Source organism: Silene latifolia, chromosome 10, assembly GCF_048544455.1.
Source record: "Silene latifolia isolate original U9 population chromosome 10, ASM4854445v1, whole genome shotgun sequence".
In the NCBI taxonomy this organism is placed as follows: Eukaryota; Viridiplantae; Streptophyta; class Magnoliopsida; order Caryophyllales; family Caryophyllaceae; genus Silene; species Silene latifolia.
In genome coordinates, this window is record NC_133535.1 from 153,634,142 (window position 1) to 153,660,912 (window position 26,771).

The 26,771-nt window shown below is 36.5% G+C and overlaps 4 protein-coding genes across 9 annotated transcripts in view; all 4 read left to right on the top strand.

Moving 5' to 3' along the window:
- LOC141606436 (F-box/kelch-repeat protein At3g06240-like) overlaps nucleotides 1-13,738 on the top strand; it is a 116,057-nt gene extending 102,319 nt beyond the window's left edge. The window contains exon 2 of the transcript XR_012526721.1: nucleotides 13,705-13,738. The gene's annotated coding sequence lies outside the window, so the exon portion shown is untranslated. The remainder of the gene's footprint in view (nucleotides 1-13,704) is intronic.
- On the top strand, nucleotides 944-19,389 carry LOC141606438 (F-box/kelch-repeat protein At3g23880-like). Of its 6 annotated transcripts, XM_074425560.1 has the most exons (7): nucleotides 946-3,421; nucleotides 12,131-12,874; nucleotides 13,746-13,810; nucleotides 14,935-15,081; nucleotides 15,185-16,306; nucleotides 17,037-17,842; nucleotides 17,952-19,389. In XM_074425560.1, exon 1 carries the CDS (start codon nucleotides 1,480-1,482, stop codon nucleotides 2,839-2,841), a length of 1,362 nt encoding a protein of 453 aa, XP_074281661.1. In that variant the 5' UTR covers nucleotides 946-1,479; the 3' UTR covers nucleotides 2,842-3,421; nucleotides 12,131-12,874; nucleotides 13,746-13,810; nucleotides 14,935-15,081; nucleotides 15,185-16,306; nucleotides 17,037-17,842; nucleotides 17,952-19,389. The 6 variants fall into 6 exon arrangements, with proteins under 6 accessions (XP_074281666.1, XP_074281661.1, XP_074281663.1 ...); XM_074425565.1 differs by lacking the exons at nucleotides 12,131-12,874; nucleotides 13,746-13,810; nucleotides 14,935-15,081; ... (1 more) ...; nucleotides 17,037-17,842; nucleotides 17,952-19,389 and adding an exon at nucleotides 4,616-8,895 and having other exon boundaries at nucleotides 944-1,742; nucleotides 1,928-3,421; XM_074425562.1 differs by lacking the exons at nucleotides 12,131-12,874; nucleotides 13,746-13,810; nucleotides 14,935-15,081; ... (1 more) ...; nucleotides 17,037-17,842; nucleotides 17,952-19,389 and adding exons at nucleotides 4,616-7,262; nucleotides 7,563-8,486.
- On the top strand, nucleotides 5,191-5,793 carry LOC141608606 (F-box/kelch-repeat protein At2g43270-like). The gene has a single exon (XM_074427947.1). The coding sequence runs from the start codon at nucleotides 5,191-5,193 to the stop codon at nucleotides 5,791-5,793; it is 603 nt and encodes a 200-aa protein (XP_074284048.1).
- Nucleotides 19,390-20,359: 970 nt separating the features above from the next.
- On the top strand, nucleotides 20,360-21,178 carry LOC141608607 (F-box/kelch-repeat protein At3g23880-like). Its single transcript, XM_074427948.1, has one exon. It carries the CDS (start codon nucleotides 20,360-20,362, stop codon nucleotides 21,176-21,178), a length of 819 nt encoding a protein of 272 aa, XP_074284049.1.
- The last annotated feature ends 5,593 nt before the right edge of the window (nucleotides 21,179-26,771 follow it).

Sequence of the window (26,771 nt, forward strand, 5' to 3'; positions counted from 1 at the left end):
GAGTACTTGGTGGCTTGGTGCTTATGTGGTTTGAAGAGTCGGTTAATATTGCAAGATATGTTCCTAGCATGGTTTCGTCTATTTCCCGTTGAGTAGTTGTCTATGGCATGTACAGAGTTCATTGTGCTACGGTTAACCTTTATTTATCCCCTTTAACCCGTTAAGGAGTTGTCTTAGACTCTTTAGTTAGTCTCTTATAAGGCCGTTTTAAGCTATTATTGTGTAAAACAGATACACAACCATGAAAACTATAACTATTTTTGTTTAACTGGTTTTATTTTGAAAAAACCGGTTAAATAAAACTTGTGTAACGGCGTAATGCGGTCTTGCACAAGAGTTTGTGTAAAGCTTAGGCATAGATGTGATACTATTTGATATTTATCGCCACGATTACAGGAAATGTGATTATCAAACGGTAGTGTACATGAATTTGTGTTCAAGCTTTTGTCCATGGTTTGGGGACTCATCATGATCAGCAAGTGCTTCATCATCTTGAAGGATTCGGAGCTAGCACAATTGAATTCCGTTTCATCTTTCATCATTTATCTTGTATGTAAATACGTCCATACCTCTTTGTGACGAGTTTTGAATTCAACTTTTTTTTTCCAAATTGATTGTCACTTTCGGAAAACTGGTGATCGTGAGTTATAGACTTATAGTCAGTCAAATATTTTTTTTAAAAACTTACAAAAATGAAAAAAAAAACGCAGCACTATACCACATGGAATTATAGAGTACAGTATGTGGATTATGCATTTTATGTAGTACATCAAATGGTATTGTTAGTAAGTGGATTATACATCTGATGTAGTACATCAGATGGTGTAGTTTTTGAGCATTAAGATAAAGTTTTTGAGTTTTAATTTAAATTTTTTGAGTTTTAATTTAAATTTTTTGAGTTTTATTATAAAGTTTTTGAGTTCATTTATTTAAACATTAATTTCATAAAGTTACATTATAACTCGAAAAAATTACGTATAAGCTCAGAAAAATTTGATTTTTAACATCATAAAACTAAAATGTAATTTATAAACTTTATAAAACTAAAAAAAAATACAGAAAAACTCAAAAAGTCATTAAATGTGAGATAGTACATCTATACCATCATTTTTCTCCGTATTACTACTCCTTATATAAAATTTGGACAAACATGGAGTAGACTAGAGTACTAGACCTCTCAAAAGCCGGGTGTCAATCACTACTTCACTACGAGTTTGAATCGTCCTCATTTCCTAAAAAAATAAGAGTACTTATTGCATAAGACGGTCTCATACTGTGGGACGGTCCCATTATGTAAAAAGAAACTCTATTTATAAATAAAAAATGAACAACTTCTTTACAAAACTGGACGTTCTTACGATGTAAAACCGTCTTATACTATAATACAACCTCCATTTTTTTTGAGGATCCTAATTTAAATAAGGTAAAAATAAAATGAAGGTTGTGAGTTCACTAAGTTGTGAGAGGTCTTAACTTGAGATGGTTTTAAGCACGACCTATTGTTCGAGAAAACGTAGGGGTAAACTTAACCTCTTAAAAGCCTGGCGTTTAACTCAAATCACTGCTTCAGTGCCTCCGCCTCACAATTTACTGCAGAAAATGGGCGACCAAGACCTAATTTCTGAGATGGAACAAGTTATTGAGCAACAAAGCTACCACTTTGATGATTTCATAATTGAAGAGATTCTTACAAGATTGCCCATCAAATCCATTCTTCGATTTAAATCAGTTTCTAAACAATGGTATTCTACTCTTTCTTCTCACAATTTTGTCAATGACTACCTTATGAAATCCCCCTTTTCTCACCCTTCTGCTCCTATTAACACTTTGTTTGTCCAGTCTGATTCCAATTGTTACCTTTTCTCTTATAATGATGATCAAATTTGCGGTAATTTTGAAGATAATTTGGTAAAACTTGACCTTTCAGAGTTTTGGGGCCAGAAAGGTGAGCTTAATCTTACAGGGTGTTGCAATGGGTTGATTTGCTTAACCTCGCTTAATGGTGAATACTTCATTTTATGGAACCCGGCTACTCGTAAAATGCACAAGTATGAGACACACTGGTTTATTAAGATTTCTCCTTTTGTTAGTGGTTTTGGGTATGCATCCTCTGTTGATGACTATAAATATGTTCAACTTTCGATGACGGGTTTGAGATTTGGAAAGTGTCATAATATTGTTCATATCTTCTCTTTAAGGGAAAATAATTGGAGAAGCCTTGATTTTGATTATACTGCCTTCATTTCTGATAATCCACCAGTGCTTATAAATGAAATAGTATTACATTGGCCTGCCCTTTGTCATCAAGTTGGTGTTAGTATGATTAGCTTTGATTTGGGTGTTGAGAGGTTTGATAGAGTTAACTTGGATTCCATGGAATGCTTAGGAGTCATGGGTGGGTGTTTGAGCACGTGCAATTCTAGTTACGCGAATACAGGTGAAATGTTGATGCACATATTTGAGTCTGAGTCTGAGTCTCCTGGGGTAATAGTGAAATCCATTGGTGTACCAGAGGGTTTGAGAATAGGCATGGCCTCTCAAATGATCGGGTTTACTAGGACCGCCAAGTTTTTTGTCACAGGGCCATTAAATGATGGGACATGGGATTCAGAGTGTAGAAGCCTGGGGATAGTCGACACAGCTACTAAACCTATGCAATACACAACGCTTTTCAGGTTTGATGAGATGATTAATATTGCAAGATACTCCCTCCGTCCCGGTCAATTGTTGTCCTTTGGTTTTGGCACAAAGACCAAGGAAAGAGGAATGAGCCAATTAATAAATGACAAGTGGAACAAATTGAGTGTGAATGATCAAATTGCTCATCAAGTTCATTCTTAAAATAGAAAGGATAACAAATGAGTGAGACACCCCAATATGGAAAAGGACAACAAATGACCGGGACAGAGGGAGTATGTTCCAAGCCTAGTTTCACCTTTTCCCATTGAGGAGCTCTCGAGGCCATAGATGCACTACGTTGTCCCTATGCTTATTGGCTTGTCTGACGACATTGTATGCTTTTCTTAAATCTAAATTGTGTGTAGTATTCTAACTGACTGTGTCTTTGTTGTATTTCTTAGATCCCATCTTATGCTTGTACTTGCACCAGGTCTCTAGTAATGTCGATTAACCCTTCGCGCCTTGATTGTGAATGTGTGTTTGTTTGGAATGTGTTGCTTATGTATGATCTACTGTCATGTCTGTCAACACCGAATGTAAATGGAGAGGGTATTTTATTTATTTTGTTCATTTCCCATAAGACCACTTTACTTATCGTGTCTTATACTGCATCAAGTCATCAACTGTTCTATCAGACTTTCGGGTTTACTCTTACATGGCTGCCAGTCATCGAGGCAAATGCCCCAACGACGGCGATGAACTCCATGGTGGATATTTGCACCTTGACTTTCTAAATTTTCAGGTGAGCCTTCAATCCTCGTTAAATTAAGTCCATCCCGTGAACTTTGTTTGAAATGTTATGTGACCTTTACTGGTCAATTACTCCATATTATTTGGTTTATGAATGGTTTAGGTAAGTTAGTTTGTAGCACAAATTTGTTATTTTTCAGTTTTGTTGATGCAATATTGGAGCTGATACTAAGACGGTAAGACCATTAGATCGTGTAATTTTGTTCCGTTTTGCTGCCCTGTTTGCTCTGTGGTGAATGACATTCAGCATGGTGCTGTAATTGGAACTGCTTTTATTTCCATGACACATGACCCTGGAATATTAGTATTTACCAGAACTTTCGGTTAAACAAATTCATGTGCAATACCATTCTCTGATGATTTGCTTTTATAATTTTATGGTTTCCTATTAGTCCATATGAAAGACAATTTCCGAGGTTTGTTTCCTCATCATTCGTCAATAACACTTATGCTTGCTCAGTGTAATTCTTAAGATTATTGCATATTGCTTCAGAGGTCTTTTAAGAGTATTTATAATCCGAAAATGTAATCACAAGTTTCTTTCTGCCTTATATGTGTATACCACCTATAACAGGCTTAACTCAATTAACCCAACCCGAAGAACCTGGCCCAATAACCCGAGAAGAACCTAAAAAACCAAACGGACCTGACATGACTTGACCTCTAATCGACTTAAAATTTGTTGGACTTTATAACTATCCGATTCAAGATCACTCTACATTCAACCAAAAAAATTAGTTTCAAAAAAATAAGTCTACAAAAGGCTAAGTTTGCTTTTGCAAATTATGTTCCAAGCCTAGTTTCATCTTTTCTCTTTGGGGAGCTGTCGAGGGCATAGATGCACTATGTTGTTCCCGTGCTCTTTGGCTTGTTAAACTCTAAATTGCGTGCAGTATAAACTCTAAATTGGGTGTACTTGTGTTTGTTTGGAATGTGTTGCTTATGCAGTTATGCTCTGTCAACACTCAATGTAGATACCACATTTAAAGTGTTTTGATGCATTAAATTACCCTGTTGTAGCGCGTGGATTTGGGTATGCGGCCTCTTTTGTATTGATGACTAAATATATTCAAATTTTGACACTGCTTTCGGCAAATTGATTTTGATCATGATGTATTGATGTGTCGTTCCTTATGGACAAATTGTGCTTATTACTGAAACGTTATCTCGGGCACACGTTTGCTAGATTTGGGGCTAGAGAAGTTCAACATAATTAAGTTCAACTTGGTGCTCTTCGTCAACTTAGAAGTCGTAGGAGGGTGTTTGAGCAAGTCCAACACGGATAGCACAGATATGGGGATCATGTGAGTAATGCACATTCGGGAATTTACCACAATCTATGATGGAGAAATCTACTGCTTAACCAACAGAGATGAGATTAGTCATTAGACAGGTTTTTTGTGGCAGGGAGGCAGCTTTGGTGTAGAATGCCGTGGTTGGTTGACACAGGTATGGTACCTATTCAATACACAACGCTTTTCAAGTTGTTCAATGAGCCGATTAATTTTGTAACATATGTTCCCAGCCTAGCCTCGCCCTTTTCCCATTTAGGAGTCGTCATAGGCACACAGACAGACGGTGCATTGTGTATGTTTAACCTATCGTTCCTTTGCTCCTTGACACTGTATGAACTATGAAGTCATTGTATACATGACCTTGTCACAAATGAGCTTGTTAGTAGCATTATCTTATTATTTCTCAAAAAAAAAAACAATACTATGAAATGTTCAAAGTATACTGGCAACAAATACCAGTAAAGGAATGCCAGCCGTCGTAGAGAGTAAAAAACAAGAGATGGAAAGTCAAAGCAAGGATGAGAAAGATCTAATACAGCAAACTAAGCAAAGAGAGCTGCCACATGATTTGATAAGTGAGATGATATTAACAAGATTGCCTATCAAATCTATTCTTCGGTTCAGATCCGTTTCCAAACTCTGGTATTCTACTCTCTCTTCTTCTCTTTTCGCTTTTGCCCACCTCAAGTTCCCCAACCCTTCACTCACAGAATCTTTGCTCATTCGAAATGGCAAAAGATTCCAGATTATGTCTTACAAAAATGGTGAAATTGACTTGGTCAACGTGGAGGTTGACTTTGATGTAGGTGACGAGAATATGGATTTGGTGGGCACTTGTAATGGTTTGGTTTGTTTAGGATCATCTTCTGGTCGTTTGTCCATTATATGGAATCCAATAACCCGTGAATTTCGCAAATACTTGGACTTGGAAACTATTCAATGTTGTAGTCTTTTGATGTTTAAAGAGTCGATTCCAAATAGCTGTCTTGCTCTTGCTGACGGTCCAGACTGTCCGAATAACTATATTGTTCCTTTGCTCCTTGAACTGTCTGAAGACATTGTAAGCTGAAGACTTATGAAAAACTACATTGCTTGTAGTATTCTAGCTGTCTGTGTTGTAGCTCTTATTGTCAGATGCTTCTACATGATGTGTGTTTGGTGATGGGTTTGTTAGGAATGTTAGTGTAGATGGATCCAGACATTAATTAAACACTGAACTAATATGTACTCCGTAATATACTTTTCTTGTATCTTTAGAACAACAGGCTGATGTGTCGCTTAGTGATCTACCTTCTCAATTTGATTTCACCAGTTTATAGGATATTTGCAGTATGATGATTAGGCGAAAGCTATGTTAGTTAGACTCGTTTAGAAGTAACAATCAGTGTATGTATGTGAGTGAGTAAGATGAGTCGGAGAAACATTAGGCTCAAGTGAGTTGTGTCATTTGCCCTCTGTTTGCTGTCTGTAACCAAAAACATTAAGCGAAAGCTATGTTAGTTAGACTAATTTGCTACCAGACTTTCAGCCTTTCAGGTGAGCAGCGAGCCTTCAATCCTTGTTAAATTAAGTCCATCCCGTGAACTTTGTTTGAAATGTTATGTGACCTTTACTGGTCAATTACTCCATATTATTTGGTTTATGAATGGTTTAGGTAAGTTAGTTTGTAGCACAAATTTGTTATTTTTCAGTTTTGTTGATGCAATATTGGAGCTGATACTAAGACGGTAAGACCATTAGATCGTGTAATTTCGTTCCGTTTTGCTGCCCTGTTTGCTCTGTGGTGAATGACATTCAGCATGGTGCTGTAATTGGAACTGCTTTTATTTCCATGACACATGACCCTGGAATATTAATATTTACCAGAACATTCGGTTAAAACCGTAACTTTCGGTTAAACAAATTCATGTGCAATACCATTCTCTGATGATTTGCTTTTATAATTTTATGGTTTCCTATTAGTCCTTATGAAGGACAATTTCCGAGGTTTGTTTCCTCATCATTCGTCAATAACTTATGCTTGCTCAGTGTAATTCTTAAGATTATTGCATATTGCTTCAGAGGTCTTTTAAGAGTATTTATAATCCGAAAATGTAATCACAAGTTTCTTTCTGCCTTAAATTACCCTGTTGTAGCGCGTGGATTTGGGTATGCGGCCTCTTTTGTATTGATGACTAAATATATTCAAATTTTGACACTGCTTTCGGCAAATTGATTTTGATCATCATGTATTGATGTTTATTACTGAAACGTTATCTTGGGCACACGTTTGCTAGATTTGGGGCTAGAGAAGTTAACATAATTAAGTTCAACTTGGTGCTCTTCGTCAACTTAGAAGTCGTAGGAGGGTGTTTGAGCAAGTCCAACACAGATAGCACAGATATGGGGATCATGTGAGTAATGCACATTCGGGAATTTACCACAATCTATGATGGAGAAATCTACTGCTTAACCAACAGAGATGAGATTAGTCATTAGACAGGTTTTTTGTGGCAGGGAGGCAGCTTTGGTGTAGAATGCCGTGGTTGGTTGACACAGGTATGTTACCTATTCAATACACAACGCTTTTGAAGTTGTTCAATGAGCCGATTAATTTTGTAACATATGTTCCCAGCCTAGCCTCGCCTTTTTCCCATTTAGGAGTCGTCATAGCCACACAGACGGTGCATTGTGTATAATTAACCTATCGTTCCGTTGCTCCTTGACACTGTATGAACTATGAAGTCCATTATATACATGACCTTGTCACAAATGAGCTTGTTAGTATTATCTTATTATTTCTCAAAAAAAAAAAACAATACTATGAAATGTTCAAAGTATACTGGCAACAAATACCAGTAAAGGAATGCCAGCCGTCGTAGAGAGTAAAAAACAAGAGATGGAAAGTCAAAGCAAGGATGAGAAAGATCTAATACAGCAAACTGAGCAAAGAGAGCTGCCACATGATTTGATAAGTGAGATGATATTAACAAGATTGCCTATCAAATCCATTCTTCGGTTCAGGTCCGTTTCCAAACTCTGGTATTCTACTCTCTCTTCTTCTCGTTTCGCTTTTGCCCACCTCAAGTTCCCCAACCCTTCACCCACAGAATCTTTGCTCATTCGAAATGGCAAAAGATTCCAGATTATGTCTTATGAAAATGGTGAAATTGACTTGGTCAACGTGGAGGTTGACTTTGATGTAGGTGATGAGAAAATGGATTTGGTGGGCACTTGTAATGGGTTGGTTTGTTTAGGATCATCTTCTGGTCGCTTGTCCATTATCTGGAATCCAATAACCCGCAAATTTCACAAATACTGGGACTTTGAAATCTCTAACTCGTTTACCAGCCGATGTTTGGTCTACTGGGGATTTGGATATGTTGATGACTACAAAATTGTTCGGGTATGTAAGAATATGGACAATGATTCTTTAACAGTTCACGTCTGCTCGATTAGATTAGATACATGGAGAATAATTAAAAACGATGCTTATGATGATACGTCTCATTTGAGGAATCCAGTGTTCATATGTATATCAGGGGTGTTTGTTAACGAGGCATTATATTGGAGGATGCCAGGGACAAATTTTTCCTTCAATTTAGCGTCTGAGAAGCTGGAAGCGTTTCCTTACCTCGAGACGAGCCCATCATTGTCATATGTTACCACCAGTGATGACGAGTATGTCGATAAGTTGTTATTTGTCGTAAATGGATGCTTATCTATGTATGGTACTCTTATTAGAGGTGGTGATATTATAACTTTTATGAATATTTTAACTATTATGAAGAGTTCAGAGGTGATTGAACAAATGATTGTTCCTAAGGATTTAGCTAAGTCTATGCATCATGGCGGAAATTTAATCGGATTCACCCGAAGTGACAAGATCTTTACACAATATATGGCATGTTTAGGGGTTATTGATCTAACGCAGCAGCCTTTGAATATCACACCATTGATGGACCTTGAAAGAAGCGGGAAAAGTGAGATTGTTAATTATTGTACGAGTCTTATTCCACCTAATATATCCGTTTTATAACTTATAAGGATGCTCAAGGATGAGGATTCGAACATCTAACCTTTTGTTTTCTTTTGTGTTTGGTACTAGACCTGTTTTCTAATTTCAACTATGTTGTAACTTCTTATTGTTTGTTTTGCTGTATCATGGTTTTGTTTTACACTGTAACATTATTGTGAGTGAATATTTTGTTTGAATTACGCGTATTTTATACAGTTATCATTCATTTTTACACATCACAAATTCTCATTTAATCCGTTTTAAGCTTAAAACGGGTCAAATACATACCAAATCGCCCCACTTGTTGTTTAGGAAATGCCAATTTTTTTTTGTTTTTATTACCAACATGTAGTACTATTTGATCAGTCTTAAACAAGACTTTCTATTTACAACAATATTACACACATTGTGCTTTAAAATCCCAAGAGCAATATTGTGGATTATTTATGGCCTGATCCTATACCTTCAAGCTTTCGGTCTGTTACTTTCGGGTGACTTACCTGATATATGTGGTTTGTAGACTATCACGTATACTCGCGAATTTACCCCAAAGCGCAACTATGGCAGTAGCTGCGAGGGACCTCGTTACCAAAAAAATAAGAACATTGTGTTTTAAAAAGAAGCATTTACCTAGAGCTAATCAAAAGCGGGCTTGGACTGGACATGGGTCGGGCCTAGCTGCTAAAAAAGTGTCCGACGGGCTGTATTTTATAGCCCGAGCCCGCTCAGCGGGCCATTTTTCATTGTCCGTACCCGCCCACTGCAAGAGTGCGGGTCGGCCAGCGGGCCTGACTAAAATAAAATAAAAAAATTAGTTTTTCTATTAAAACACGAGTTTGTTATCGCTACATCCCCTAAATCTTAACAATTGTCTTTAAAAACTTACCCTTAAAAAAATATACTAATTTTCAAACGATAAGTTTACTAGATTTTGGAAAAAACACAAGTTTGACAATGTTATACTACAAACATCAAAAGTTCATTTTTCCTCGGTATTTGTGCAACACTGTTAGCGGTTACATACACTCCCGTGTAAATACTTGAAAGATAGTATATTTATACAACAATCTCGTTAGCATGTCCATTCTTGGAGAATCTTTCTACGACAAGTGTAAATACTGACAATCTCCCACAGTCCCACTTATACGTAAGGTATAAGTATTCATTTGCGCTTGCCTAATTGGCTTAGAGTGTACAAATTGCAAATGAAATGAGCAGAAAACGTTCAAGGATTGAGGGTTTTTATGAGGTTACTATTAATAGCGGGCCTAGCGGGTCGCCCATGGGCAATTTTGATTAGTCCAAGCCCGTCCATTTATTCTAGCGGGCCTAGTTTTCTTGTCTGTTATCTGTTTAATTTTTGATTTTTCTTGTCAAAGCCCGCTATTTTAGCGGGCCGAACGGACTGGGCCAAACGGGTCGGCCCGCACTTGATCAGCTCTACATTTACCCCAAAAGCAACTATACCGATCAAATTTAACCCAATCTAAAACCCGAACCGTTTGAGCCCATTTCGTGGGTCTATGGCTCCGTTTGGCAAGACATTTCAGGTACCTGATTTGGTCAAAGTAGCTTATTTGACCAAAATTTCAGGTACCTTATTTTTTTGTAAGCGTTTGGTAAGTAGTTTATTTAACCAAATAAGTTACCTGAAATGAAATGCTACCTAGAGTAGCATTTGTGATTTCAGGTACCTGATTTGTTTTGATTTTCCGTTTTTACCCCTTAAATTTATACTATTAAATAATTATCACATCCTTTTACGTCATTTTATCAAAATCAGTTAACTTTTCAGTTAGTTTGCCAAACACTTTTTTTATATAATCACTTTCCTTATCGATTCACTAATTTCCAATTTCCTACCTTATCGATTCCTTTTTCGAGGTTTGATTAACTTTTCGCTTTTAAATTTTTTTTTGGTTTCACCTAACTTTTCAGTTAGTTTTACCAAACAGAGCCTATCACTCAATCACATAATCCGCTGAAGTGCTTCTCTTCACTCCGTCACTCTAATTGAAACACTCGGCCCACATTCAAATGGGAGCCTTCTGCTAATTCCAGGTTTGCATCCTATTGATTGATTTTAGGGTTCCATGCTTTATTCATACATTGATTGATTTGGGGGAAATTTTCAATTTTGTGTTTCGTAATCATTGTAATTATATCTTAGTTCGTCAATGACAAAGATTAGGAAGAAGCATGTGATTCCGCAACAAAGTTACCTCTCTGATGATCTTATAATTGAAGAAATACTTACTAGATTGCCCATTAAATCCGTTCTTCGATTTAAATCAGTTTCGAAACAATGGTATTCTACTCTTTCTTCTTCCAATTTTGCGAATGCCCACCTTAAGAAATCCCCCTTTTCTCGCCCTTCTGCTCCTGTTAACACCCTGCTTGTCCATTATCGTAATGAAAATTACCTTTTTTAGTTATTAGCTTTGAATTTGGTCATGATCCTCTCGTAATTTATAGACACCCACTGCTTGTAATGAAAAAATATATTGGGCTGCTAATAGTAGCCAAGCTGGTGATTTAGTTATTAGCTTTGATTTAGGGAATGAGAGCAATTCATGGACTATACAACCAGTTGTATATGTTGTACCGTGTAGAATCTGAGCTTTGTGTCAAGGTATCCGAGCTTTATATTAAAGAATATGAGCTTTATTAGAAAGTATTGAGTTCATCCATCTAGACATTAAAAACATGAACTTTAAATTAGCTCAGAAAGAATACACATAAGCTCGGATTCTTATACTTGGTTGTACCATGCTTATGGTACAACTGGATGTATAATCCTATTTGTGGAATGAGAGGTTTGACATAAGTAAGATCAATTGGGTTGAAACGGAAGTCTTAGGAGTCATGGGAGGGTGTTTGAGCAAGTGCAACTATAGAGGTGACAAGATAATGCATATATTGGAACCTGCTTCAATACTAAAATCTATATGTCTACCAAGGCGGTTGAGGTTAGACAGGTTCTCTGAAATGGTCGGGTTCACAAAGGCTGACAAGTTTTTTGTGACGGGGCCATTAAGGGATGATGGGAGTTCCGGGAGCAGAACACTAGGGTTAGTTGACACGGGTACAAAACCGGTGCAATACACAACACTTTTGAGGTTTGATACGTTGTTTAATATTGCAAGATATTTCCCAAGCCTAGTTTCGCCTTTTCCCATGGTTGAGCCATTGGAGGCATAGATGCAATCAATTGTATGCTTTTTATAAATTGCTTGTACAACTCTATGTAACAGTCAGACAGTGTTGTATCCTTAAGAATATTTCCTTACATTTGGTTCCATCTTCATTTACTTGCACTAGGTCTCTAGTAAGGCTGTTTAGCTATTTTTTATCTCCGGACCAACAAAAAATGAATTTGTGTTCCATGGAATTTTTTGCTCTAGTTTAGGCCTTTGTCCTTGGCTGGCGGGACTCATCATGATCACTAAATGTTTCGTCATTTTGTTGGATCTGGAGCTAGCACACATGGGCCATGGCACATGAATCCGAATGCATCAATTGACATTGAACTAATATGTAATGTACTGTTCCTATAACTTTGGACGACCGAGCTGATAAAGGTTGTAGTGAACTATGTTTGAAGCACGATCTCACATTGTTTGTTATTGCTTTTCATCAATCGGCTTGAGGAGTCAAGGAGAAGGACAAGCGGATCATGACTGCAAATTGTCTAGTTTTTGGGTTTCAAGTTGTGTGACATTAATGGTTGTTTAGGTGCTTGGAATGTGGATGTGAACGGGGTTGTGGAAATTTGGATGTTGAAAGAGTATGGGGCATGGGAGTCTTGGGTGAAGTTGTTCAAATTTGATATTATTCCGGGTTTGCGTAGTTTTTGTGGATGGATTGAGGGTGGGAAGGTTTTATTGCAGACAAATAATGGAAGTATTTTGCTAGCTGACCCTAATCAAAGCCCGGTAAAATATAAGTCCGTTGGTGAAAGATTTGGGTGATATTGAGACAGTGGGTTTCGTTCGGAGTGCTGTTTCTCCCTTACTTTGAATGTTCTAGTGGAACAGAATGACTACAATGAAATGGTAAAGCAGAAGTTACAGCTATGATATAAGTAAATTCGTGATAGTTGTGTGATATGGGATAGATGCATCAATCACTTCCTAGAGCATGTTGTAAACCTGTAAGCATTTGTATACTCCACTCAGTTTCAATTATCCATCCCCTCCCCTGTAACAAGCAGAAAAAAACACTTAATAGAAAGCAATAAATCTTGTGTGAGACGGTCTCACATGTGATCCGTATGTAATTTCCTTAAATTACGAGGTTAACGACTTGGTTTCACATGTAGATTGTCTCATGTAAGCTTTTGTGAACAGAAAACGTGTAATGAGAATCTTGTTTATGCTGTATGGAATCTATGAGCAAGGATTTTTGGCATATGCTCTTAAAGTACTCAAGTTTCTACATTTGATTTGTTAATGCAACAACTAGTTCTGCGATTATAGCTCAGTCCTTTTCAGTCAACATCTTGAATGTCGCATTTAGCATCATGCATTTCATATGAAACGGTTGTTTTTCTTTATATTGATCTGCTTGACAATATATTTTTGCTTTCAACCGGTTTGTTGTTTCTGGCATGCTTGTTATATCAGTAATGTATGATTTAAAATGGATCAAATACTATATGTGATAATATTTTGAAAAGATTTCGTGAAACTGTCTTTTCACGATGAAATGTTTTTAGATTTTATGGTTTCTTATTAGTCTGCATTTAAGTTGTACATTATTATAATTGTGGATAGCTATACTTGCTACTGGTATCCTTGCTTGTTGATTTATTGCTGGATTTGTTATTCTGATTCCTGTTGCTAAAGGGTCTGTGAGATATGGACGCCCTCAACTTTGGATCATTTTGGTTGTGACATTACATGTCCCTTGAAAATAAATGTGTTTTTTTTTTTTTTTTTTTTTTAATGTTATGGATCAGTGAAAACAATTTTAATGCTGCAGAGCAATCTTTGTGACATTACATGTCCTTTGAAAATTGACAGGGAGCTAAACTATGAGCTTATATCTGCATGACACGCTGTTTGGTCGGATCTTCCGAGAGTTTGAGGTATGTTCTCTCATTGTTCTTTAATAAATGGCATTATAAATAAAAATATTTTAAAAAATGGAGCTCATTCCAAACTATTTACACGGAATGGGTCCACGTAACCATTCTATTTTCATTTAAAGCGCCATTTTTGTAAATATTTTCATTTAAAGCGCCATCTAAGAAAAAAAAAAATTCCAATTATGGCTAGCAGAAGTCTGTATAGATGATGAAATAAACCAACTCAACCTGAAAATACTAATATGACTTGTCAAAAGCCAATTAACAAAGCTCCAACCCTATTTAAGGGAATAACAATGGTTTGTTCAAAATGTACTTGATCAGTTGATCTTAGAGGCAAATTATCCATGATGAATAGTAAAATGTGGGTAGATAGTGGGTCCTCTATATTGTTTTAAAGACTTTTTACGAGTATGAGCATTAGACTATGAATAACATGAAAACGAAAGAGCTTGAACTGAGTCTTAAAAAGAAAATATCTTAGGTTATTCTAATTTACACAGTATGTAATTTACCGATGCAAAGTCAAGTTTTTACCCATGGCCAACATATTGCGTTAGATACGTGACCTTCAGTGGCGGTGTCAGGATTACGCACTACGCATTAGAGAGGACTACAATACTTACTGTAGTTCTCTCGCTCCGCCACTGATGACCTTGTCAAAAGTCAAAGCTTATTGTCCTATATTATAAGGTTATCATCTTCTACAATATTATACTCCCTCCAATTCTATGTATTCTTCCCTTGTTTGTGGGCACGTGAATTAAGGAGAAGAATAAAATAAGAGTAAAAAGTTGGGTGGGGTTTGGTAGTTGGAGAGAGGGATGAATAATTATGAGTTAAATAAGAAATGGTGGGGCCAAAACATTAAGGAAAGTAATAAAATATGAGTAAAAGAGTTGGGTGGGGTTTGGTGATAGGAGAGAGAAATGAATAAAATAAGAGTAAAAGTTTCCAAAATAAGAAAGAGGAAGAAAACCTGAATAATCCGTTTTAGGAAATAGGGAAGAATATATAGAATAGGAGGGAGTATATATAAACTTTAAAGTAATGCCAAGAATAAAGAATAAAGTATAAACTAACAAAAAGAAGTGAAGGAATATCATTTGGGAAATTTTTATCAGAGAGATGGAAAGTCAAAGCAAGGATGATGAAGATCCAATACATCAAACAGATCAAAGAGAGCTGCCACATGGTTTAATATCTGAGATGATATTAACAAGATTGCCTATCAAATCCATTCTTCGGTTCAAGTCCGTTTCCAAACTCTGGTATTCTACTCTCTCTTCTTCTCGTTTCGCGTTTGCCCAATTACAATTTCCCAACCCTTTATCCATAGAATCCTTGATCATTCGAAATGGCAACAAATTCCAGATTTTGTCTTACGAAAATGGCAAAATTGACTTAGTCAACGGGGAGGTTGACTTTGATGTAGGTGATGAGAATATGGTCTTGGTCGGCAGTTGTAATGGGCTGGTTGGTTTAGGATCAACTTCTGTTTTTTGTTCATTATATGGAATCCAATAACCGGCGAATTTGACAAATACTTGGACTCGGAAATCTCCAACTTCACTACCGAAGGGTGTATGGTCACTTGGGGATTTGGGTATGTTTGTGCTGTTGATGACTATAAGATTGTCAGGCTATGCAAAAAAGTGTGTAAGGATTCGATAAGGGTTCACGTTTACTCGACAAGGTTTGATAAAATGCAAAGAATCGACGACAACAATACTTCTGATAATTTCTTTGGTTTGAGAGTAGCAGAGCGCTTACGCAAACCAGGGGTATTGGTTAATGAGACTTTGTATTGGATGGGCGGCATGCCACACATGCTCGATGGGTTACTAAGGAAAATTATTTCCTTCGATTTAGCATCTGACACACTTGACACATTTCCTCACCTTGAGGTGAACACACCGTCTTTGCTATATGGTTCAGATAACGATGAATGTTTTGATAAGTTACTATGTGTTGTAAATGGACGTTTATCCAAGTACGGTAGACGTCTCACAAGTGGCAAGGATGTCATAACGGTGTTGAAAAGTCCCGGAGTGAAAGAAGAAATTGTTCTTTCTAACGTTTTGGCTAGTTGGATGCATTACGAAAACTTAGTTGGCTCCGTTGGAGGTGATAAGATCTTTGCACAATATTATGATGATTATGCTGTACGTTTAGGAGTTTTCGATATAACTTCGCAGCCTTGGAATTATACGTCGTTGATGAACCTTGATAGAGGGCCCAAATTTGAGATTGTTAGTTATTGTGCAAGTCTTATTTCAATTAGGTCTCATGTTACAGAATCGCCCGAGATCACTTCATCCCTTAACCATGAGGTCAGGGGTACGATCCTTGTCCATTGGAATGGAGCAAACTCTTCGGCCAGCCGTTTACCTCTTCCAGAGAGCACTCGCGACAAGGGGATTATACACTGTTGTCGATGGTGGACACCCTGTTTTACATCAAAAAGAAAAACAGAGTCGCCCGTGACGCACAAGGGTGAGGATTCCAATATCTAACTTTTACTTTTTGTATGTTTAGCTATACCATGGTTTTGGTTTATACTGTCATACTACTCACTCCGCTCTAACTCAACACGTTCTTTACGTTAGTGTTCTCTTATGAGAAATAGTTTAATAAAACGTAAAAAAATCTGTTGAGTAGGAGAGTCCAAATGTGAGATTGTTAGTTATTGTGCATTTCTGCAAGTCTTATTTTATCTAATGCTCATATTACAAGGCCGCCCGAGAGTGAGGATTCGAACTTCTAACTTTTACTTCCTTTTGCATTTTTGGGTTTAGCGATCACTATGGTTTTGTTTTTTAATCTATACCCTATTATACACTTAATTTCTAGGATATGGTAACTGGTGCCTTATTTATTTATTTATGGATAAATTACAAATAACAATCTCGTATTTGCGATTTTTTTACAAATTACCACCCGTATTTGCGTTTTTACAAATAACCTCCAAACTTTAACGTATATTCCCCAATTACCCCCGTATTTTTACCCCGAACATTGTTTCTCTTATTTCCCGACTTGTTAAGTGACGATTTACATAAAATACCAAAACTACCTTCATTAAGTTTACACTAACATACCCTCCACAAACAACAAATTAGCTACTTTAGGGTGTGTTGATCAGTGTTTGTACATAATTCCGTCCCAGATTTTCGTGAAATAGTCAGTTTTTCGTTCCGGATTTTTAAATTTTTTTCATTTGTAGGATTAGTATCTGAAAATATTTGTAATTTACAAGAATAGCAGTAGCCGACTTGGTTGGACTGAAGAAGATGAAACAGAATGGCAAAAGGATGCAATTGAACAACTCATAGATGCGAAGGCGAAGATGGAAAATGGTTTTATGAGTGCCGTTACTAGTAGGTCCTTTATCATTGATCGGTTTCAAAAAGTTGTAGGCGAAAATGAAGTGTTGAAACTCAGGAACATACAAGAGTTGGTTGAACAAGATAATTTCCGTAGAAGCGTAGAACAATTTAATTGGGTGGTAATTCTATGTTATGCACTTTTATTGGGATGCTTTTGCTTGTGTATTAGTACCATTAATAATTAAGGCATTCATTTAGGTAGCATGAAGATGAAGTAGTAATGTTTTAAGACGATGTTGTCAAGTTTGTAATGTTCTAAGACGATGTGCTGTCAAGTATGAATTTCGAGGCTTTTGTGTTAATGATATACAGTATAATGCTCATTTCAACAAATAGAGTAACAAACAAATTGCTTAACGTTCAATCACATTTCGTAACATTTAAACACATAAATTAAAATGGTCAAAGAGTTTTACATATTACTTCCACTAAAATAAAGAGTTTTACAAATCACCACCAAGTACGTCTTATAAGTCTTTCAAATGACCAACTAGCCTAAGTACCGATAAATTTGTTAATCCAAAGATGGTTAGACCCAAAAATAACACAAAGCACAAATTAATAGAAAATGGTGATATAACCACTTACCTCCTCCTCCTCGTCCTGCTGCTGCTGCTGCTGCTGCTGCAGCTGCTGATTTCAGGTTTGCACCATTTTTTTAGGGTTCCATGATTTATACTTTTGCATTCACTTTGGGGAAAAACTTAATTTACATCCTTTAATTTTTGTCATTTATTCTTCACATGTATCAGATTTGTAGAAAAGTAAATGGGAGACAAATACCCAATTAATGCTATGAAGAAACAAGTGATTCTGCAACAGAACTATCTCTCTGATGATCTAATAATTGAAGAAATACTTGCAAGATTACCCGTTAAATCCATTCTTCGATTTAAATCAGTTTCCAAACAATGGTATTCTACTCTTTCTTCCTCCGATTTCGCCAAGGCCCACCTTATCAAATCCCCGTTGGCTTACCCTTCCGCTCCTGTTAATACGTTGTTTATCAAATTTCTGGTAATTTTGAAGATAATTTGGTTAAACTGTACCTTGACTTTGACTTTGACTTTGACTTTGACTTTGGGGCCAGTTATAATGTTCAACTTACGGGATCCTGCAATGGGTTGATTTGTTTAACCCCGGTTTATGTTGAATACTTCATTCTATGGAACCCGGCTACCCGTAAGCTGCACAAATTTAGCTCAGATGGGTGTTCAAAGCTTAGACCTAGTTTTTTCGTAGCTCACGGATTTGGGTATGGATACTCTATTGATGACTACAAATTTGTTCGAATAACGCTGGAGGTTGGGGAAAGTTCAATAACTGCTATTGTTCATGTCTTCTCTTGCCGCGAAAATAAGTGGAGACAAATTAATTTTGGTCAAGAATATCTGTCTTTTAATGGACAAGCAATGCTTATAAGCGAAAAATTATATTGGCATGCTGGTAATTCGGTGGTTAGCTTTGATTTGGGGGTTGAGAGGTTTGAGATAATTGAGTTCGACGTGGGATGCTTTGTCTGCGTAGGAGTCATGGGTGGGGCTTTGATCAAGTGCAATTCTAGTAGCGGAAATAGGAGTGTCAATTTAATCCACATATTGGAATCTCCGACAATAGTGAAATCTATTGGTTTACCAAAGGAGTTGAAATTAAACGTTTTCTCGGAAATGATTGGGTTTACGAGGAGTGGCAAGTTTTTTGTGACAGCATCAGTTGCCGACAATGATGATGTAGGGATGCATCTATGGCCAAGGGATCATCGAGCAACGCTGGGGTTAGTTGACACAGTTACAAAACCTATGCTGTACGTGACGCTGTTGACGTTCAATCAGCCAATTACTATTGCAAGGTATATTCCGAGCCTAGTCTCGCCTTTTCCCTATCAGGAGCTGTTGGATGCATAGATACAGTTCTTGTTGCATAGCTCCTTGTCCTGTTAGAAGACGTTATATATTCTGCATCATTATGAAGGATTTGGAGTTTTCCATATTTTCAATGAAGCCAAAGACTCATTACTCTTTGGTTATGGATTATAATAGAATAAATCAAAATGGCTCACTAAAGTGGCTGCGTATCGAAAGATGCAGTTAAGAAGGTGTATCGAAAATCTGAATCGCTTGAAGTATTTTAAGTGGCTTTGTTGTACTTTTCGGAATAGTATTGACAACTAATTTTCTAAATTTGACTCCACCTTGGTTATTTATTTGCACCGGGTCTGTTTTAGGGCATTTTAACCAAAATTAGTGCACATGTATTTGTGTTTGTTTGGAATGTTTTGCTCTAGTTCAGGCCCTTGTCCTTATTTCCGGGGACCATCAGGATCAGCACGTGTTCCATCGTCATGAACGATTCAGAGCTAGCACAGAAGGATCCGTAGTCATCAAGGTAACACTGAACTAATATGTCATATTCTCATGTACTCTTCTTACTGATTTGGAACATGCTGCTAGAGGTTGCACATTGATTTATTGTGTGAAATACTACTCCGTATCTGTTTGCTGTCATTTAGGTGCAGTCAGTCTTCTACTACAGTTCGTAAGATTGCCTGTATATGATGTTCAATTAGTTCGTATACTTGCGTCATTGCATCTTATAATGTTCAAATGCATCCCTTTCTCAAGATAAAAGTGTGAGTTTGCTCATATTAATAACCTTTTAGTCATCATTTGGATTGGCTTATTTGATTTAAATGAGCGAAATATGCATCTTAGTGTCCTTTCTAAGGTAAACGCAAAATCTTAGGAGAGACGGTATAGTATGGGTTGACGGAATTGTATTGTACTGCAGAATAAATAATTTAGTCACAAAGCAGCAGTTTTGACACAATCTACAGCATGTCTAAGAAGCTTGAGACTAATTAACATCTCTTATTTTATTAAGAAGCATGATAAACAACTCCTTTAACCTACTTTCCCATATCTTACCTAATATGTTCTCAGCAATATAATATTATGGCATAAATGTCAGCAAATGAATGATTAGAAATTTAGAATACTATAATGAACATATTATTCTATAGGTATTTAATTATTATATTATGATTTCTTCAAGTAATTTAATCCCGGACAAATTTAAATAAAGTAATAATGAACCCTGAATAATAACTAGCAAAACTAAAAAGTGAAGAAATTGTGAAGAGGTAGAGGAAAAAAAAACTAAGATGGGAAGTCATATCAAGGATGATGAAGAAGAAGTGGTACAACATAGAGAGCTTCCCTTTGATGATCTAATAACTCAAAACATATTAACAAGATTGCCTATCAAATCCGTTATTCAATTCAAGTTAGTTTCGAAACTGTGGTATTCTACTCTTTCTTCTTCTAAATTTGGTAACACCCACTTCAAATTTCATCACCCTTCACCTACACTATCTTTGCTTATCCGATCTAATGATGAATTCTATTTTTTGTCTTGTGAAAATGATGAACAATTTGATGTGAAGTTGGTCAATTTTGAGGTTGATTTTGATGTAGGGAATGAGATTCTAGTTTTGGTTGGCAGTTGTAATGGGTTGGTTTGTTTAGGATCGATTTCGAGTTATTTGTTCATTTTATGGAATCCAATAACCCGTGACTTTCGCAAATATTTGGACCTTGAGATGTCCAACTTTTCTACTAGAGGGTGGATGGTCACTTGGGGTTTCGGGTATGTTTCTGCTGTTGGTGATTACAAGATTGTTCGGATATGTAAAAACGTCAAGGGTCAATCTTTTAAGGTACGTGTTTTTTCAATAAAGTCAGATAAATGGAGAAGAATCGACGATGATTCTTCTAATGATTTTTCTGGTTTGATGACAACTGAACACTTGTATCGATCAGGGGTGTTGGTTAATGAGACTCTATATTGGATGGGTGGCGTACCACCCATCCACGAAGAGTCAGAAAGAAAAATTATGTCCTTTGATTTAGCCCTAGAAGTGTTCAACACCTTTCCACGCCTCAAGGTGAGCACACCTTCGACATGGGTGGTAGCCTGGTAGGTGAAGAGTGTATAGACGAGTTTTTATGTGTCGTAAAAGGGTGTCTTTCGAAGTATGGTAGACATGTTAGAAATGGTGAAGGGGTTATAACTGTGTTTAAAGGTTCCGGAGAGACGGAACGAATTGTTAGCTCGGCGTGAAAGAACTTGATCTGATACAGAGGAAGTGACAAGAGTTTTACAAAATATTATGGTAATCATGAACCACAATTAGGAGTTGTCGACTTAAGTTCACGGCCATGGAAGCACACACCGTTAAATGTCCCTTGAAATAATGTCGGAGATTACTAGTTACTCTGCAAGTCTTATTTCGTCCGTCATTAGAGGGACACCAAAGGATGAGGACGAGGACGAGAAGCCGAAGAACTAAGAATTTATCCTATTTGACTGTGGGGGTGTAATTGTATTTCGTTTTGGTTCTCAAAGGTTTGTATAAAAATGTGTTGTCATCTTAATGAAATCAACTCTAAATCATGAGGCCGAGAAATTTAAGATTTTATAATCTGTCTCTAGAGATGGTCTCACAAATTTACCGTGAGATCATTTTACAACTTTAAACAAAATGGGTACCCTACGTAATAAACAGGTTTGAAGCACGGTTAAAGATAAAAGGAACCCCGCATAGTATTAAAATATGTGTGAAAGTATAGAGCCGCTTTGAGTCACGACCACCAATAAAAGGACATGAAAACTACGTAAAATGATGTAGAATGTGATCTCTTTAATAGCCAGACCCACCGATCCTTGGTTGGCGTAGTGGTAGCATGGGGTTGCGCTTGGTAGGGAGGTCTACGGATCGATCCCCCACAACTGCGATTGGGAGGTATTTAAATACCGTAATCCTTGGACACACCCCGAAATCCGGATTAGTCGGCCCAATGTGGTTCGGATTACCGGATGGTTTAGACCAAAAAAAAATAGCCAGACCCCATGTTTCTTTTGTGTCTCTTTAATAGCCAGACCCCATGTTTCTTTTGTGTTATTAAAAACACAAAATCTCACTTTAGACGGATATTATCCGTTTAAGGTTGTAAACAGGTTAAATATGACACCACTTTGATAATAAGACAAACAATAAGTGAGATGGTATGGGTTCTTTTATTATGAAAGTGGTGATATATTAAATCCGTTTAAATTTTTAGACGGATATATCCGTTTATAATGAGAGTAATTGTAATAAAAATGGTAGCCCCCCAACATTGAAAATGGGAACTTTTAGGCTGACCGGTTGACCTCTCCATTTCACCATTTGCAAGCGAACTGTTTGCAGAAGGCGAATACCAAAGACAAGGGACCCTCGTTGAACTACATTTGTTTGTGTTTCGTTTTAAGGTTGTTTCTTTTAAGGTACTCTGGTAAATTGACTTGGTGAAAAATCACAAATTAGAGTATACGTAAGATGGCTCTCTTTTATGAAAAAGTTGTTCATTTATTGCTAATAAATAGGTTATTTTTTTATATGATGAGACCGTCTTACACTGTGAGACCTCTTACGCAATAACAACTCTGGTGAAATAATTAAGACCGTGGATATTTAAGTTTTGAATACCAGCAGATCTCCTTTCTCAGACGACCATATGTGACCCATTTACAGTCAAATATGACCGCTTTTTGACAAAAAAAATTACCTAAACGACAAATACTAGTTATAATATTTTGTCATTAAATAGTTACATTTTACTATAAAAATAGATACCCTATGTAATAAACAGGTTAAAACCTAAAAGCACGATTAAAGATAAAAGGAATGCGCATAGTGTGAACACAAAATCTCATTGAAGACGGCACGTATCCGTCACTTTGGAGTGACGGATACCATTTCCTCTCACAAATGACCCAAATAGAGGAGAGAGGGAATCACATGGGGGTGCCCCCACCTTGTCCCCCCTATTCATTTTGTGAGTGGTATTACCCGTCACTTGCTCCGACCCGTCTTCAGCAAGACTAAGTGTAGTGTGAAAATATGTATATGAAAGTAAAGAGCGGCTTTGAGTCACGAGTCACGATCATCAATAAAAAATATGAAAACTACGTAACGTGAAAAAGTGGTCTCTCAATAACCAGCCCCCAAATTTCTTGTTAATAAATATGGTTGCCCCCCAACATTGAAAATGGAACCTTTCTTTGTTGATTTTTAAGGTACTTTTATAAATTAACTTGGTAAAATAATTAAGACCGTGAATATTTGAGTTTTGAGTAATGCGTTTGACTGATAGACAGGGTCGTTTTCAATCTTTTCCTCTTACAACTAGATAGAATAATCTATAATATATAACTTCAATTATAACTGTGTAAAGATCATCTTCATTTTGAAGGAAAAAATGAGCTTATAACTAAGTGTAGTGGCATTAACAAATGACCAGGACAGGGTCATCCTTATAAGTTATTGTATAACTTACCGTGACATTAGTAAAAAGTGTAGTTTCGTTATCTTTCCCCTAAACTATTACCCCCTCCCCGGTCATTTGTTTGAAACGGTTTCACATTGTTAAAACGGTCCCATTATATCGAAAGACAACTCATTTATTACCGTTAAATAAATAATCTTATTTTTTATAAAAATGAATCGTCTTACAATGTAAGACCATCTTATCCTATTTCACCTATTATGTAAGGTCAACCCATCGATGTTATACGAGTAATTAAATAGGAGAAAAGATCACATTAGAATTTGTGTACAATTTGGTAGAGTGGTAGGGGCGTAGGGCGATTGCAACCAAATGTCAACACTTTATTTAATAATATACTTCCTCCATTCAACTCCACTCTACCATATTGTAAAATGCACAAATATTAAGGAGGTAATTAAACAAGTAATAGATGTACAAATGGGTGTGTGAAAGATGGTTTATTAAATAATAAAAGTACAAATGAGTGTTGATTTTAGTGGGCCAAGTAGTGGCAAAGTATGTAAATAAGAGATTGTAATAAGGATAAAAGGGTAATTTTTCATGCTTTTTTTTGGAAAGTGGTAGAGTGGAGTTGAATGGATGAAAATGGTAATATGGTAGAGTGGAGTTGAATGGAGGAAGTAGTTGGTAATTGTCGTTGTTATGTAGTTATCCAAACTTAGAAAATAACTTGGATTCCGAGTCATTCAAAAATCACAAATTCTCATTATAGACGGACACTATCCATCTATACGTATAGACGGATACCATTTTCCCTCACCAAATACTCATTTGGCATAAAGTGGGAAGCACATGGGGGTGCCCCACCTTGTCCCCCCTACCCATTTTATTAGAGGTCTTTACCCGTCTGTTCGCCCCACTCATCTATACCAAGACCTATTGTTCAAAAATAGGAAGATAATTCAAGACCTTGAGATTCAGATACCGCAAATTCCACGCTACATCGCAACGTCACAAAAAGTTACGGAGTATCTTTTAAAGTAAATAGGGTCCACTTTTTAATATCGAAAATAGGTTTCAGATGGTCATTTTCCGTCTAAAGCTTTAAACGGACATATATGATCATTTTATAGTTAGATGTAATCACAATGGTACAACAAGTATTATTAAGGATTATTTATGGTTAAATATAATCACAATGGTTGCTTGAATAGAAAGATATGAAGAAAAAGAAGACATGTGCCAAAGGCGACAACCGAACACCGCATCGGAAAGCAAAGTGCATCAAATAAGAAAATCGAACGGAATAGAGATGAATAAAGTACAGAACTATTAAGGATCATTGCTGATTTCTCCGTAAGATAATTATTAAGGATCACCGTATAGGCTAAATATCTTTAGCGGAAGTCATAACCAGATCCTCTCAAATGCGTAATATAATATATTATAATAATGATTAGTATATTAAGATATTCTCCTCCGTCTTTTGGATTTCTTTATGATGACAATCAGTGTGACATGTTATCCCAATAATCTATTTATATAAGTTAGAGATAATACTATTCTAGAAAAGGTAGAGAAACTTAGCCATAATAGAACGGTATTTGGGCCCCCATCAGATTCCCCACTTTATATTAAGCAGGTCCTACACTTATTAGTACTATCATCACACTATGTACTTAATAATACTGACTGAGACAGACCTATGCTCAACGGATCTATAACTGTAGTGGACTTTACTGATCAATTCAACCCATTTTCACAAATAAGAAAACCGACTAATAGAAATCCAAATCCAACATTCCCATGTCTTTGAACACAATACAAAGATAAAATCTTGAAGTAGCTTGATATTGAACTGCCCTATTCTGTTTCAGTTGCATTTGCCGTGTGTGTTGAAGTCCTTTTCCCATGGTTTTCTCTATGCATGTTTATATTTACAAGTATTATGTACTTAACCCGTTTTAAATTTAAGATGGATAGTAACATTTTAAAGAAGACTTACGGTTAGCCTAAAGCATCCTAAGTACTTCAAAACAAGAGCTATTGAAGATACTCCGTATAATCTATGGCACCGGCCATCTGTCCATCTCTATCAACATGCCCTTTTCATTTTGCAAACAGTATTTTAATAAAAGTATTCCACATTTAAAAGGAAATGATGCATTTTTTCTACGTGGACTCACTCATTTCTACAAATAGTAGTATTTAGATGAACACTCTCAATACCTACAAAACAAAAATAGTAAAAAAATTGTAGAGAAATTAGAAGAGAATACAGAAATAATGAAAAGTCAAAAAGATGTAGTAATACAACAACAAAGAGAACTACCACATGATGTAATTACTCAAAACATATTAACAAGATTACCTATCAAACCTCTTGTTCGATTCAAATCAGTTTCGAAACAATGGTATTCTACTCTCTCTTCTCCTCATTTTGCTTACACACACTTCAAATCTCCACATTTTTTACCTACACAATCCTTGCTTATTAGATCTAACAACAAATTTCATTTTTTGTCTTATGAAAATGATAATAAATCTAATCATGGTATAAACTTGGTTAACTTTGAGGTTGACTTTGATGTAGGGAATGAAATTCTTGTTTTGGTTAGCACTTGTAATGGGTTGGTTTGTTTAGGATCAATTTCTGGTTGTTTGTTCGTTGTATGGAATCCAATAACCCGGGAATTTCGAAAATATTTGGACCTTGAGATGTCCAACTTTTCAACTAGAGGGTGGATGGTCACTTGGGGTTTTGGGTATGTTTCTAATGTTGATGATTACAAGATTGTTCGGATATGTAAAAAAGTTAAAGGTCAATCTTTTAAGGTACATGTTTTTTCAATAAAGTCAAATAAATGGAGAAGAATCAACGATGATTCTTCCAATGATTTTTCCGATTTAAGGACTACTGAACACTTGTATCGATCAGGGGTGTTGGTTAATGAGACTCTGTATTGGATGGGTGGCGTACCACCCATCCTCGAAGAGTCAGATAGAAAAGTTCTTTCCTTTGACTTAGCCCTCGAGGTGTTCAACACGTTTCCACACCTCGAGGTGTGTACACCTTCGACATGGGTCATGGTCGGGGAGTGTATGGACGAGTTCCTATGTGTTGTAAAAGGGTGCCTTTCGAAGTATGGTAGACTTGTTAGAAATGGTGAAGGGGTTATAACTATCTTGAGAAGTCTCGGAGAGACCGAACAAATTCATCTGTCTAGGGACGTAGTTAGCTCC